Source organism: Oenanthe melanoleuca, chromosome 6, assembly GCF_029582105.1.
Source record: "Oenanthe melanoleuca isolate GR-GAL-2019-014 chromosome 6, OMel1.0, whole genome shotgun sequence".
In the NCBI taxonomy this organism is placed as follows: Eukaryota; Metazoa; Chordata; class Aves; order Passeriformes; family Muscicapidae; genus Oenanthe; species Oenanthe melanoleuca.
The window spans coordinates 3,141,977-3,157,786 of record NC_079340.1 but is presented as its reverse complement, the minus strand read 5'-3'; the positions used below and the strand labels follow the sequence as shown (position 1 = coordinate 3,157,786).

The following is a 15,810-nucleotide window of genomic DNA, read 5'->3' as shown; positions in this document are numbered from 1 at the left end:
AATTTCAAGCATGTGTGTTTGAGATCTAGATGCTGCAGCATTAGTGAGATGATGTACAAGCTGCTCCTTTCACAGAACCCCATTTTATTTAGGGAAAACTGCTATCAGAACAATGAATTGGCCATTGTGGGGTGATCAGGACTGATCTTGCCAGAAGATTTTGGGGAGTGATGTGCCTCTGTATTGTGCTTTTGTTGGGTTTCTGAGCCAGCTTGCTGTGCAAGTGACTGAATGCCAGGGTGAGAAGATAATATCCACCTTTTTCCCCCTCTTCCTGCCCCTCCTTCTTCCTACTGATAATTTACAGAGTTACTGGAGAGGGAGGTGGATGTTACTGCCTTATTAATGGCAGCAATGCTCCTGTAATTTGAGCCTAAATGCTTTTTCTTCACTCATGCAAGACCAAAAACCCTGGAGACACTCATCCAGCACAAACCTTAGGTCAGATGTGTGTGCCAGCACAGGCTCGTGTGTGCAGGGAGGCAACCTGTGGCTCCATTTTTGTCTAGGAGTGGTGGTTTCTTCCCTAGGGAAGCAAGCTCAGCAAAGTAGGGGAAAAGAGGCATTGATTACTATTCATTCAGAGTGGAAGAAGGATATTAATCAGCTTGCAGCCATTTCATATGGGGCCTGAGCAAAAGGCTGGTGTGAGAACAGACACTGTCTCAACCATGATTGTCTGTCTGCTGTGCTTCCACTGTCTCTTCCCTCTTGCATTTGGCAGTGGGAAAGCAAATGCATTTTTAACACATCTGTAGGAGAAATAACTCCATGTTTTTGTGATGAATATGCTCTCACTAAGTAGTAGAGATTTCTTAGCACTTCTAACCTGGCATAAGCTTCATTAATATTATGTAAGTTGTCGTGCAGATTTTGTTTAAAATTTTCTTTTTTCGTGCTCTGTTTATTGATGAGATTTTTTTTTTGGCTTATGCATTAATGATTGACAAGCTTCATCTCTCAAAGAAACAATGCAGTAGGTGTTACTGCTCTGATTTGTGAGCTGCATATCCACCCTGTCACCACCCTGGTGAGCCAGCACAGGAGCTCCCAGTGTCTCCCAGTTGAACTTCCAGTGGAAAGGTGAAGGTGAGCTGGAGTGCTGCTAAGAAACACTTAGGCTCTGTGTTTCTTAAATAGGCTCTGGCCTATTTAGGAAATAAAAGCCCCACTCTAGATGGCTTATTAGTTTAATTAGGATACACTTGACTTGCTCTTTTTCCTCCTGTGGGGAGAATTCCTTGCTACTGCTTGATAATAGCAAGAGCCTTGGAGCTACCAGCAACAGCTTCCCCTCCTGCAGTAAGTAATTAGAGAGGCTTTCAGTGCCCTCTAATTAAATTTATGACTTAAGTATTTCCTGCCAGCATTTATGTTTACTTCTCTAGATGTTTGGGGATGCCATAAAGTAATGCCAAGCAAGGTGAAGGGCAAGGAAAATACTTCAAGTGGTGCCTCTAAGGGCTGCTAAAACATCTCTGGAATTCACTTCCACTGGATAATGCAGGGTCATATCATGGACCAATGCAATGAGTATCTTCAGCTGCCCTGACCTGAAGGTGTGTGTCCATTAAAGAGCACTTGCTGGGGGTCAGCTCAGGAGGCAGATTTCTTTCCAGATGATTTAAAGAGCATCTCAGGAGCAGAGGAGCTTGAAAAAAGTACTCAGAGAGAATTCCTAGGGAGAAGACTGGAAGTAGGTGGACCATCCTTTTCTGGTGGATTGAAGGATCCTGCTCACAGGTTTGCAAAAGTGGGAAGGAATTGATTTATTAACTGGAATTTCTGGGATCCTTTGCTCTGAGGATGGGTTCTGCCTGGAACATGATGCTCCCACCAGAGTGTGATGAGCTGCCATAGACCCAAACTTGCAGCAAGTGAGACAAGCCTGAAGTCCTGCTGTCATTCAGGAGCCAGACACTGGGTCAGAGCTCTGAGCTCCCTGGGGGTTTAAGTGCCCCTAAAACCTTACTTCCAAAGGATGCAACTCTAAATGTTGCCAGTATCACAGTTCAGTAAAGAGCAGGTGCACTTGGAGGACACTTGGGATGTTCTCCAGGTTAAATGCAATGAAAACAGGTGAGGAGTTCTCTAAATGCACCTGTGTGAAGTCTTGCCAGCATCTGTTGTGACAGAGTTTGAAATGAATGTATCAGGCTGGGTTATGGCTTGCTTGGAGACACCTTGAAGTGTTTAGCCATTCTGGTCCATAATCCATAGCAAATGTCTGTGTCCAACTTCAGATTTCCTGCTTTTAAATTCCTTCACTCTGATCTCAGCACAGGTAGTATTTGCATAATTACCAGGAGGCATCTTCTTCCATGGATAATAACCTTACAGTGATTTGTATGAACAGTCCTTTGCTGTCCCTAAAAGTGTTGTAAGGAAATGGTGAGGCAAAATCCTTGCCTGTGGCTTTGTGGAAGCAAGCAGAGATGCAGTTCATTGCAGATAACCAGCAAAGCTGAGCTGGGAAGGTTTTTATCTTCTTGGATTTCTTTGCTGACACCTTGTCCATGTTGGTTGCTTTCTTTGGTTGTTGGCTTCCCCCTCCCAACCAAATTGACCCTCCTGTTTGCTTCAGTTAGCTCTGATGTTTCTCTGTTTGCTGGGACCTGTGTGGACACTGAACTGTGCAAATTCTTTTCTTGGTTTGTTTTTAATAAAACTGGATTTCATCAAAGAAAATTCTGAATTCCTTCTAACACAGTGCACAAACATCCCTCTGGGCACCTGGGCTGCTTTAGCTACAGAACAAGTGTCTTCCTTTCCTACCTCCTCCACCAAACCTTTGTGGTGTATTTTAGCTTTGACAAAACTCTACTTGCTGTTACCTTTTTGTATCCCTAATTCTGCTGCTTGTTTCCACAGGGCTCCTACTAAACTCCCCTGGTTGTTCTTTGTCCTCTTTTGTTCTGGTTTCCAGGTACCCAGTGGGTATTTCTTCCAGTTGCTAATGTCTCTGATATTTGTCTTTATTCTGATTCGGGTTTGTGGGTTTTTTTGGTGTAACCAAGCATTCCCTCATTTTCTTCCCTTTTCTAACCCTCTCCTCTCCCACCAGGATTTCTGGCAGGTACAAAGCAGACAGCATGTGCTTTGATTAGTTTGTGCTTCAGACCTCATAATATGCACTTTTCATGTGAAAGGGACAGTGTACGCTCACCTCTGCTCCCTGTTCCTCTGATAAATACTCCTGAGTGCTCTCCTTGATCCTCAGCCTGAAGGATTTATTTCAGAACACCTGAGTTTGGCTTGTGGAGGGAACAGTCCTCAGGGTAACCATTAGTACCTGGCTCTATTAACAGGAACTGCTTTGAGCAAAGCTCAGATGTGCATCTCCCTGCCCTCCTGGTTCACAGTGTCCTCTGAGGCTTCTGTCTTATCTTGCAGCTCAATGAGACTGTGATAGAGCTGGGTCTGCTGGAAAATAGTGTTTTTCCCTTGAGGCCACAAAGTTAGATTCCCTGGCCAAATGCTTTGGGGAAATGTCATATGTTAGAAGGTGTGTAGGTTTGGGAAAGGTTTCATTTGCAAACTCGAGTTTTTCAAGTTATAGAATTATGTAGAGTGAACTGTATTAAAGAATATGTTAGGAAGAATATATTTAGTTGTTATAGTTCTTAAAAAAGAGCTGGAAACCAAAGGGGAATTCATTCAGTATTAGTAAGTAAAAAGGAAAATATCTCTAAGCACTTTGAGTTTGCCCTTTAGCTTTGTGACCTTAATGAAATCCACAGGGAAAGTTGGGGAAAAATAAACAACTTGGTAATAAGCCCTCAGTGGGTGTGTGCAGTCTTTTAATCAAAAATGGATTCTGGAGTATTTCTGGCTTTAATTTCTTTGATAGTTTTCCTCATGTTAGCTTAATGCTTAATACTTGAGGGACACAAAATGTAGCTCTAAGAGCTCTGTCCTTGGGTGACATGGTGTTAGTGGGGAGAAAGGGTATGGATGGTGGCAGGGAATATTTTAGGATGTTTAATGCTTGAACTCACTTGGCTACAAAAGGAAGTAAAATCTAGATGGGAGAAGCAGGTGAAGGAAAAAAAAAAGACAGAGAGAGGGAAAGAAAATGGGCAAGATTTTGGTGGGTGAGTACCAAGTGTTCAGCCCCAACCTCATCAACTGAGCCAATGTTTAATAATCACTTTTTATAGAGAATTATTTCTTCCTTGTGTCCTTTAACACTGGGATTTCTGCCTGAGAGGAGGAGCAGAGTTCATGAACAATGAGTTGATCTTGGTAATGCAGGCTGAGATGAGGGAGAGCAGCATCCCAATTTCCATCAGAGACCTAAACAGCCATTTAAATTCAAAGGTGGCAAAGCTCAACTCATTTTAGAAGCTTGATGTGAGCCATCAAGGACCCTAATCAATTCTGCCCATTAAATTTCCATGCAAAATGCCCCAGTGCTCGTGCAGATTGTGATTTCATTACCCTGCAGAGGGCTGAGGGGAGCACAAGTGTAGACTGTCCCTTTTCCAAGGCATTTCCTATTTGCTTTTCCTGCAGGGGTTTCTCCCTTGCATGAGTGGCTCTGCTGCCTGCCCAGGGTTGGGAAAGTCTGTGTTGTTCATTTTCTGGGTTGTACAGAATGCTGGCCTTGCATTTCAGGTGCCCTTTGTTTGAAAGGTGGTTGGAATATTTACAGCCTTGCTGGAAGGGAGGGAATGCAGATTTCTCTTTCCAGTCACAGGAGTCCACCTGCAGTAATAATTGCTGCCCAGATTTTCCATCTCTGGATGTGCTCAAATTTAAAGTGAGAGAATGTGCAGGACATCCTCACCCATGTCCAGCTCTATATTTTTGTGCCCCTCTGTAAATGCTCAGATAAAATAACCCCCAAAATCAAAAGTTTTTGAAACCTCTTGATTAAAATATACTCATTAAAGGTATTATCTGCCAATTATTTTCCAACAGTAAATTTTAAACATTTTCTCAGGTCAGCACTCAGCCACCACAATTTGCTATAGAGAACCTGTTTGTGTTTGCCTGTGTTGGTGTGCAGACTTCATAATAAATTATCATTCCAGATAATGTGAGCTTTCCCATGCTAAAAGAGGTTTATCATTTCAAAAGGTCCTTGTGCTGTTTCTAATCACAGCCTCAAACCCTTTTTTCTTATCTCATGATATAGAACAAGTGATATTAAAAAGCCAGGCGGTGCATTAAAAATTATTTCTTTTACATCATTACAGTACTGGCTTTAAAAGTCTTAAATCCCTCAATTTTCCCCCAAGTCCCATTTTTGTCTGTGTTTCATGGTGCAGGGGGACCATCTTTTTTTCCCTAAAGGACTTTTGAATGTTTGGGCTGAAAGGCTCAATTTTTAAATCTGATCCTGAAAGCCTTTTTATTTCTTTATCCAGTTAAATAAAGTGAGGTGCCTGAAATCTCTAGATACATGGCTTTGACTCTTTAAATCTTAAAAAAAAAAAAAAAAAAAAAGAGAAAAATTTTAAATCCTTCTTTTTCCAGTTTAGTGTTTTGATGCAGACAGAGTTAAAAATATTCATATTTTTAATTACCACAGCAAGCTGGTTTGCACTGGAATTTATTAAGGGTTTTCCCTTGTCTTTTACCAAGTCTCTTAGTATATATTTCCTTGGATTTTCAACAGCTCTGCTTGGGAAAAACTGCAATAATCCACATCTGTCCTGCTGGCAAATAGGACTTCTTTTCCTACATGCCTACAGTTAACCATGAAAAAAATACCTGAATAGAAGTCTTATTTTGGTGTTTTCCATAACTGAAGGTGGTCAGTTGGGACTGAAAGAGAATTGCTTTGCATCCAGGTGACTTCACTCTGCACTCATGGGTTTGTATTTGCTCACACAAATATTGGTCACCTGAAAGTGTTCATGTTCCAAAGGAACAAAGCAAGTACAATGATGTTTGTCAATAAAAGGTGGTTTATTCTTCATCTGGAATCCCTTGCTAATTGACAGAATTGCTTCCTGGTTCTGTAGAAGTATCATTCTCTCTCATGGGTATTTATTTATTGTTGTTTTGGAAGTTGTAAGAGGTCACAAAGGCTGATAAATTCCTGGAGCTTTGGTTCATGGAAGTGCAAATGTGGTGCTGAAATGTAAGTTAAAGGAGAAAACGTGCCCAAAGTCTCCTTTCCTTCTCCAGATGGAAACCCAAACTGGCAGCTCTCAAGAATTCCCAAGAATGTGTTCTTCCCAAATTAAAAGCTTTAGTTTCTGGAATGCCAGATGAAGTGGAGCTGCCAGGATTTAGGTGGTCAGGCTTTTCTAGACCTGCATTAGGAGTTGGGAGCACCAGAACCCTGTGTCCATCTCTGCAGAGAAGGCGTCCCCCCAATTGCACAAATACACCTTTATTTTTCAGAGGTGCACAATTCAATATTACCTGGTTTCACTCCTCACTCAGCCCCTGGGAAAACAATTCTAAAGTCCAAAATAAAGGTGAAATTTGGTGGGGAACACAAAGATTCCCTGGGGTTTCTCCACCAATCCTTTGTTACTTGGAAGCTGTACCATGTCCTTAACTTAAGGGAGGCTCCAACAGATCAGTTTTGGGGTGGAATATGTGAAGTTTGTGATGTTTATTTGAGTGCTTTGCAGCCAGCCTGTACATGGAAAAACTCTGCATGCAGCACACAATTTTTTCCTCTAGCACGTGGGTTTGGGGAAGCTTTGTCACTGCATTGATCTGTTAAACCACATCCTGGTGCTGATTGAGCTTGGAGCCTGAGTTGGAAAGGGCAAACCAAGCTCTGTATCTTGAATTTGAGTTATTTTTTTGACTATCTGGAAGTGTAAGAGAATCTGCCTGTACACTTGTCACAAGTTTTGTTCCACTGAGACTGGACTGGTGGCTTCTCACTGAATTACACAGCCATGCTTGTGCCAAAAGCACTGAGATATTTGGATTTCTTTTTCTTTTTACATGTTAATAAGGGTGTCTGCTGATCTGTGTGCTTGTTAAATATGAATCTACTGCTTGATTAAAAAATACATCATAATTGTAAAGTGTTCCCCATGGCTTGCTTACTTGTGAATGCTCAGGTTTAAATGGGTTTTTTTGCTGAATGATCTCAACTAATTACTCTGGTTTTGGGAGTGGATTTAACATGAAAAAAATGTTAAGTGGAAGACATTTGACTGTTTTAACTGAGCACTTTGAGAATTACCTTGTGTTCAGATACAAAAAGGTGTGGATAATTAATTTGTGGAGATGACTTGTCTCTAAAAGAAGATGGAGGTTTGGAAAGGGAATTTTCCCTGGGTGTTCTGGTACCATGCATTCCCTTTCTGGCTGGATGGGAGTGTGCTGGAAGGAAGGTGGGATGTGGGAAAGGATGGTTTGAGGTGTTAGTGAGGACTGACTTTGGGTCAGCCACCTTGAGCTTTGAAGGATGACAACAGCCCACGTTGTGCTTTGTGAAGTAGGTGGATTGATTTCTTTTATATTATTTTTCCTGGAGGTTATGTATCACTCCTTGTGTTTCATGGTGGGGAGCAACTCCTGGGAAAAGGAGCCTTTCCCATAGTGGGTGAGCTTCCCACAGAGTTCATGGAAAGCAATCAAACACTTCTCACTGAGACAGAGGAAAATTATTGGGAGAGTTGGGAAATTTTTAAAGCTTTTGTTCTACTGCTGAGAACCTGAAAATCTGATTGATCAGGGCAGTTGTTATTTTCCCTTAAAATCAATGGGAGAAATTCCTTTTTCCACAATCAACAGGCAGCTGAGAACTATAGTTACAGCTTGTGTTCCCTGGGTTAGTGACAAGTAGATGCTGGTTTTAATATAAATAAATAACATTTTTTTACTATGTTTGCTCAAAGTGAGGTGCAAATGGGTAAATGCTTCTCCCTCCCCTCTGTCTTTATGTTTCAGACACCAACTTAATATCCTTTTTTATTGTTAATCTATGGATGTGCTTTCATCTGATGATAAATATTTTGAGCTGTTTGATTCTGACTATGAATTTTAAGTGCAGAAAAAAACCCCATAAAAATTAATAAACCACCTTCTGGAACTTTTTCACGGGATTCTTTAAGCAAGATGCTAATGGGTAAATTTTGATCAATGCTGCCCAAGAGAGGCAATAAATCACAGGAGCAGGTGAGATGCTGCTGGCAACACCTCCAGCAGCAGTCCCAGGGAGCTGCTTTCTCCCCAAATCCTGCCTCTGGTTCAAAGGAAAACCAGATGTTTGTTCTTCACATCAGCATTGATGTAATCTTTGCTTTGGATCCATCTCTACAGGAGTGAAAGCAAAACCATATTTAGTGGAAATGATATTTCAACCTGGTACCCCATAAGCATAAATGGCTGTTATCTTGCATCAAATGAAGGCCATTAGCATGTTGTCTGCTGGTAGTGACTCATCTCTTATTAAATTCCTGGTGCTCTTCAGGTGGTAAAGGCAGAGTTACTGGGAACAATTTTATGTGATCAATAGAGCTGAACTATTTTTCCCTGGAAACTGTGGTGTTTTTGGTGATCTGTATGATTATTTTTGTCTCTTTTCTTGTGGTTTCCAAGCCAGATACAGGTTAAATTTTCATCTAAATTATTAGCTGAGCTCATCCCCACTCTGCAATCACATATAATGGTGAGTTCTTGCTCAAAAAAAAAATAAAAAAGAAAAAAACCAAAAACCTGAGGTGGATGACAGCTGCAGACAGTGGAGAAGCTATGAGCTAACACTTGCTGGGATATCTCCATAGGCTTCCAGTCACAGCAACCACCTGGTTGCTGCAAACTTTCCTTGCTCTTGGCAAGCCTAACCATTCAACTTGATGTGATGTTTTGCCTGCTTGTTGTTATTGTTGGTTAACCAGTTTTCTTTCCTTTATCTTGTATATGATGGGATCTCCGCTAGACAGAGGTAACAGTGGGGGACAGTTGTGGAGCTGGACCCTCGTGTGGTGGTGTTTGTTTGGTGGTTTTTCCTAAAACCATTCCTAAATCCAGCCTTGCTTTCACCGTGCCTGCGTGTGCTTGCATGGCCTGGTTTCCATGGAATAACCTCACCCACCCCTACTCTCCTGTGTATTAATTGAATTCTCCTCTCTTTGTGTGTGTGTGCCTCCTCCTACTGTGTCCTTAAAGTGGGTCACCAGCGTGGATTCCCTAACAGTTTTGTGGATCCTTTTCAGCCTTTGGGGGTTCTGCAGATCAAAGGGACTCGAATTTTTGGCTTAGTCAGATGCTGTGAGCTGATAAATGGAAAAGAACTGCAGCAAGAGAGAGATGGAGTTTGGTTTCAGGCCTGGTCCTCCCTGTGATCTCTCACCCACGTGCAGTTTGGATAACTTTGATCAGACTTTTGATTGGTGTCAAATAGTCCTTTCTTGGCTCTTTTCTACAAGAGAGTCTAACTAAAAAGCTGCCAGTGAAATACAACAATTTCCTCTTTGAGTCCTGATTTTTTTACCACTAGTCTTAAAGATTTTAAGCAAACTGGCCATAGTTTTATGTGTGTTTCAGCTGGGCTGAACCAACAAACAAATCCAGTGCAATTCCTTATCCCCCATTGCAGATGGGAAGCACCGATCTTTGCAGAACTGTTCTGAACAGACCCAAAGGCTGGAAAGGGTCCCCTGGATATGGATGGAGATAGTAGGGGTGTGTGTGTCCATGGAATGGCTTGTTGGTGCTGAGGATACAAGTCAAGCCTTCCATTTCTCTGTTTCACCTGGTGCTTTCTGTCCTGTCTTTGGGGTGTGCAGAAGTTGTCCCAGGAGAGGGAGAAGTTTGCCGACGAGGACAGCATTTTCTACGCGCTCGGAGAATGTGGCCTCATCTCTTTTTCTGACTACATCTTCCTCACCACAGTCCTTTCCAGTAAGTACAACAGGGATTTCCCCTGCAATTCCTGTTTTTTTTTTAACTTTTCAGGGTTCACAAGCTTGTTGACATACATTTCCCTAAAAGGCCTAAAAGTTGCTTGCCTGCAACTCGAGCTGAGCAATTGCTGTTGCTTCATGTGGTTTAGCCTGAGCTTCCAGTGCTTCAAAGAGACAAGCAGATCCATGACTTCTGAAGATTTATTTCTCATTTTGAAATGTGACAAATTTTTTTTTAATGAGTCACTTGACCTGCTGTTCAGATCTGTAAATGGAGATGTGTTCATATGATATTCTTGGATTTGGATGGACACAGATCTCCATCTTTTCACTGGTTTCACGCCTCTCCAAACTCCCTTTTTCCAGCTGTATTTTCACTTGGGTGAGCTGGGGTTTGTGAGTGATGTAATCCAATGAGGAGAGAAGTTAAGCTGTTTACATTTCAGCAAGTATCATCAGATACCTTCTGTCTTTTCACCCTGCTGCACTTGACTTGCATTTGTGATATTTCCATGATCTGCTAATCTGTTCCAGCAAAGTCGTCTGCACTCCGAGTGCCAGTGCTGAAAAGTTTGCTTTGCTGGCAGGAACCAGTGAAACTGAAGCCTTTGGTAATGTCAACTGGCATTTCTAGACTTTCTTCACGTGGAAGTCAAGCCCAAAACCTCATTTGCAGAGCTGCTCTGACTGCTTGGAAGGTGCTGTGTCATAAACAGCAAAGTCAATGGCAGTTTCTCAGCCCCATTAGAAAATGTGGGGTAAGGGGGAATAAACCACTGTCCAAATGAACTTGAGGCATTTTATTTTCAGATTTACAAAGAGAAAACTTGGCCATCTAATCTTGTAAGTATCTATTCCATGCTGATTTGTGGAATTTATAAAATGTATGTTTCCCAGTTACCTGCAGAGCCCACTGCTGCCTGCCCAGTGCTGTTCAGTTTTACATCAGTTTTACATCAGTTTTACACTGATGTTTTGTCAAAGCAACAGGTGCTGTATTCTTCCCTCATGTTCTTGCATGTTGTAACAGGAGACATGAGAGGCAGCTCTTCGTTTGCTGAGGATCTATTCCTGGGAAGCAGCAATGCTCAAGGTCTTGTTTGTTGTCAAATGGACATGGCGGGGGCAGACTTGTGTGTGACCTTCATGTTGTGAAAACAAACAGAGAGATAAAGCTGGTTCATGCCAGGGAATTTGTTTTATGACTTTAATCTGCTTTTTTTTATTTGACTGAGTCTCAGAACTGCTCTTAGGACCTTTGCTGTTCCTTTCTTACATTCATCTGGGCTGTGCCAAAATGATTTCAGGTATTCACTTGTGTAATGAGGGCTTTTCATCTGAGCCTCCACAGATGACAATGAACTCTCCAACCTCTGGTATCACATTACTGAGTGTGGTTTGGAAAACACTCTTGCCCTTGTTTTTATGGCTGTGCTGGTGGTGAACAGCCCCCTAATCAAGTACACAGGGCTCAAAATTAATTTCATGTGCTTCCGCAGGCAGCAGTAAGAGAAATTGCTCTTACTTTGCTTTATCTCGTTGTGAGAATAAAAGGAAAAGACCACTTTGTTTTGGAGGCTATAAGGGAGGGACAGGCTTTTTTTCCTCTTGTTCTAGGGCTTTTGAGCATGTCCACAGTTATGGGGGAATTAGATTAATGAGGAGACAGAACTGACTTTGAGGAGCCATGTGAAGGGTGGGCAAGGCAGGAGCTTTCATAAAGGAAAATTAACAAAAAAAAAAAAAAAAAAAAAAAAAAAAAAAAAAAAAGGGAAGAAAAAAAAATCCAGGGCTTTGAGGCTGACTTGTAGACATTTGGGGAGTTTGCTGAATGATTACTGAAGATGAAGGAATGTCTCTGGAGCTCCTGTTAAACAGTGATTCCCCGGAGGTAGAGTTTGGGTTTCATTTTTAAAGCATTTGCTTTTGTAAAATAAACTCCCAACCAAACCTTGCCCTGTGGCTAAATAGAAAACTTACTCTTGCACCCCACTGGTTTTCTCTCTGACTAGTGAACATTGCCTTGCAGGAATCCAGTAGTCCCTGATTGGGTTGTTTTCCCTAGGAAATAAATCAAATAGAATGAGGAAAGTAAATCTTAAATGTGACAGTTCAATATTGGTTTCCTCCCTGTGGTGTTTAAATAACCCAAACATCAAGGAAGTGCCTGGACAAGGTGGAGCTGTAGATAACATCAAATGGATAAACTCAAATAAATATTGGGAAAGGAAGGTGGCATATTGAGCACTAAGCAGGATAATCCAAAGGGGGATTGGGAGATTGGGTCTGGGGGTGGGAGGCAGAAGGGAGAGTGATGGGGAGAGATCAGTCATGGTCTGGTTTGGCTCACTAGACTCCAAACTGATCAATGAGAGACTTGGGAAACAAGAAGCCCCCATGGCTCTGTGTCCTTGTGGTCAGCTGGGTGTTGGCAGTGTGTCCTGGTTTGAGGGACAGGTGTCTGCCAATAAAGTCAGGAGCTTCTCTTTGAAATGGAGAATGTAAACCCCCTTCCCCCAAATTATTATTATAATTTTGAAATTAAGGGGCTCTCAGGCAAAGATAGGGGAATTAGGAATAACAGTTCTTTACTCAGAAAATTAAAATAGGAATGCAGTATTACACAGAACAATCCCAACCCTGCCAGAGTCAGAATCCAAGCTGACACCCGTCAGTCAGTCAGGGTGTTGGCACAGTCCCATTCAATGGTGGCTGCATCCTCCTGCAGTGGCAGATGTGGTTCAGCTGGAGCAGTGCTCCTGGAGAAGGTGCAGTTTTCCTCTGAAGGTGCAGGGATGATGTGGAAAGGTCTGGTTTTCCTCTGGAATCCAGTGGAAAGATGGATAACTTGCTGTCCAAAATCTCAGTTTTTATCTGGGTAGGAAAGGCTTGGCTGCTCCCCTGGCTGGAGCATCTCCCAGTGGGATGATGGAATTTTATCAGTCATGCAGTGGGACTGAATGGGCCAGCAGCAGATGATATCTTCCTGGAGGGAGGATGGGCTGTGGGAAAGATAAAGATGATTGCCCAGCTGGTTTAAAGATGGCCCATTAGCAGAGGATATGTGCCAGGAGATCAGGGTCACTGCCCCACCCACTTCAGCAGATGGTGACAGAATTCACATTTCTGGCCATATCCTGTATTGCAACCCAAGACAGAGTGCTTCCCCAAACTCTTGTTTCAGTTCTCTTTGCAGCTTGACCTGCAGCTCCCTCCTGCTGAGTTCTGTGAAAAGGGGAGTGAGAGGAGGAGAGAGGGCTGGAGGCTCCATTTCATGTTGCTCTCAGGCAGCTGTTTGCACATTGCTCAGAAAATGAGTCTGTCACTGTATCTTATTTACGAGCCATTTCTCGCTCCAGCACTGTCTGTTCGCGTTTCTGTGAGAATTTATTTTTAAAACAACTAATAAAACAGCTTTTAGCTGCTTCTGAAAGTCAGCCTTCTGCTAAAGGCAATGAGAGCTGAGGGGCCTTGAGGAAACTCCACAGTTTCTGTTGCTTCAGCTGCTCCTCATGTTTTGGGGCAGAGGTAGAAAGATGAGCAAATTCTGATGGAATTTCCCCTGGATCCTTCGAATGTCCTAGGAAAACAAAGACATGGCTTCCCTGACCAAAAAGGTTTTTGCTTTGGAACTAGCAAAACAAAGGGAGGAAGGAGAAAAAGAGCTTTTCCATTGCCAGTGACTGCAGATTCCCAGCAAATGGGGTCCATTGTCAGGGCACACTAATTCTGCCTTCATTACCAAGTACTGAAGAGAGCAGGGCATTAAAAGAATAAATTGGTGTTGTTTCCACAGTTGGACTGTTGCTGTGTCTGGATTTAATCCTCCTGTCAGGAGGGTTAAATAACACTGGCTGAAGCCACAGTAATTAGCTTTTTGCCAGGGCTCTCATAGCAGACCTGCAGATTCTTGTATCAGAGCAGGTAGCTCTCACTTAAGGTAGATTCATCTCTGTTATTTTTTTTTGTCCTGTATTTAGGGAATAAATGCCAAGCCATCTAACTCTGGAAATTATGTTCTGGCCAGAGATTGAGCTCTGTGCATGTCCCTGGCATGGAGGGACTTGTTCTCCTACACTGGAATCTCCAGGCTCTCTTTGGACCATGACTGTTCTAAATAAATTATTCCTGGCTCACAGGAAAATCTTCAGCTCCATGATTGAAATCTTCACCAGTGCTGGTTAATCTTAACTCATTTTCACAAGAAAAAGTTGCTTTGAGTTTACAGGACTATTTTTGTTTGTAGTCTTGTTCATGTTAATTTTATCTTCAGTCTTTCAAGACCCTCCATGGGTCCATCTCAGCCTCACTATTTGGAGCAGGGGTTTCTTCCTACCTTTCTGCCAGCCCAGTCACTGCTGTGTGGCATTTCCAAGATGTATCTGAGCAGCATCTTCCAAGGAATATCCCAGCTTCCAAACACAAGCCTGGTTGCTTCCTGGCAGAGGGAGAGCTCTCTGGCTTGGCATCCCACTTGTGCCATGCTCAAGGACAGAAGGACTGAAATGGGGAAGATTTTTCACAATTGGCAGTTTGACAGGTTCCCAAGTGATTTGAAAACTCAGATTAGGGCATGGGAGGTTCTGTAAGCTGTATCCTTCACCTGGTCTTCCTCTGTTCATCTCTTCATCCCTTGGATTGATGTGGTGTGATGGGATGGGGGATTCAGGGATGGGACAGCCACACTTTCTCTGGGCACCCTGTGCCAGGGCCTCACCACCCTCACAGGGAAGAATTTCTCCCCAGTACCCCAAGATTACACACTTGCATTATTTCAGAGTTAGTTCTGATCCTTCTTGTGAGAAGCAATAATCCATTTTTCCTCTAGAACTGATGATACTGTGGCTCAGTGTCTCTGCTGTGGGCTCAGATTTTTAGCTGCCTGTTACTTACATTTTTGGGTTGATGAACATGAAAAAAAAAATCCCAACTTGGTATGGTTTGGATTCATTTTCTAAAATGGTGGAATAATTTGAAAGGAAAATATCTGCAACATTAAGTTTAATGGTTTTATTTCCCTATATTTACTGCAGCTATGGCTCAGCCATCTGTATTCTATGGATAGCTGTCTGTGCTTCAGGACTGTGTTAATTTGGGATTGATTCACTTTCAGGGTACTGTGGCCTTTGAACATCTATTTTTCTTAATTTTGGGATAAATGGAAAAGAGGCAACCATAGGATATTTAACTCCCAATGACTGATTTTTCCCAGCTGAGTTCTTGATCTTTCTTGCCATGCAGGAGTTTCCTGGGGAGTTATTAAGCCTTGGGAGTCATGAGCTGCTTTGTGTATAAATTCCCACCAAAATACAAGATATTCCAATGCTTTCAAAGGAGTAGCCTTTGAAAACCAGGTCAAAAAAATCACCCTGCTTTGGCAAAGAAATTCCCAGTTCCATGAGAAGGGAGCAATGGGTATTCTCCAAAAGTGTGTTAAGACTTTTGTTTTCCTAAAATGCAGTTCCTCTGTTGGAGGTCAGAGGGAAAGATACTCTGAGAGGTGTCTCCAAGTGTGGAATGTTGAGTTTTTGGGAAAGAGAAGATCCCAAATGAGCACAAAACCAAGGAAATGTGGCCTTTCTCATCAGCAAGCTTTTAATGTGTTTCAGAGTGCATTGCTTTTGCTGAGAGTACAGGGCCGTAAAGAGCAATTGAGTGCTGCAAATTGGTCCATTGAATAATTGAAAATAGTTTAAAATGGCATAATTGGCTTAAAGATGTCTAATCAACCCATCTCATCCCTCTGAGCTTCCCAGGGGCTTTACCCTGATGGATCCCAGTGGCTTCTTTCCATGGTCAGTGCTGCTGCTTGTTATTTGTTTGTTGGTGGAGAACACTCATCTCTCTAACATTCCTATATTTGGTTTCTTCTTTACTTACTCTCTTTCTGCCCCCAAATATTTGATTGGAACAAATGAATCAAGAGAAATGTTAAATGCCCTTTGCACTAAACCCTGGGTTAGTTGAAAAAGCAACTTGG

General features: G+C 42.4%; 1 protein-coding gene across 3 annotated transcripts in view; it reads left to right on the top strand.

The window, feature by feature from the left end:
* The window catches only part of MICU1 (mitochondrial calcium uptake 1), an 84,632-nt gene that overhangs the window by 35,403 nt on the left and 33,419 nt on the right, over window positions 1–15,810 (top strand). For 2 of the 3 annotated variants that reach the window (XM_056495597.1, XM_056495598.1), the window contains exon 7: window positions 9,714–9,828. In XM_056495597.1, coding sequence (XP_056351572.1) covers window positions 9,714–9,828 — 115 coding nt within the window. Of the gene's footprint in view, window positions 1–8,527; window positions 8,594–9,713; window positions 9,829–15,810 lie in introns of all 3 variants that reach the window. The other variant, XM_056495596.1, reaches the window with a different exon arrangement.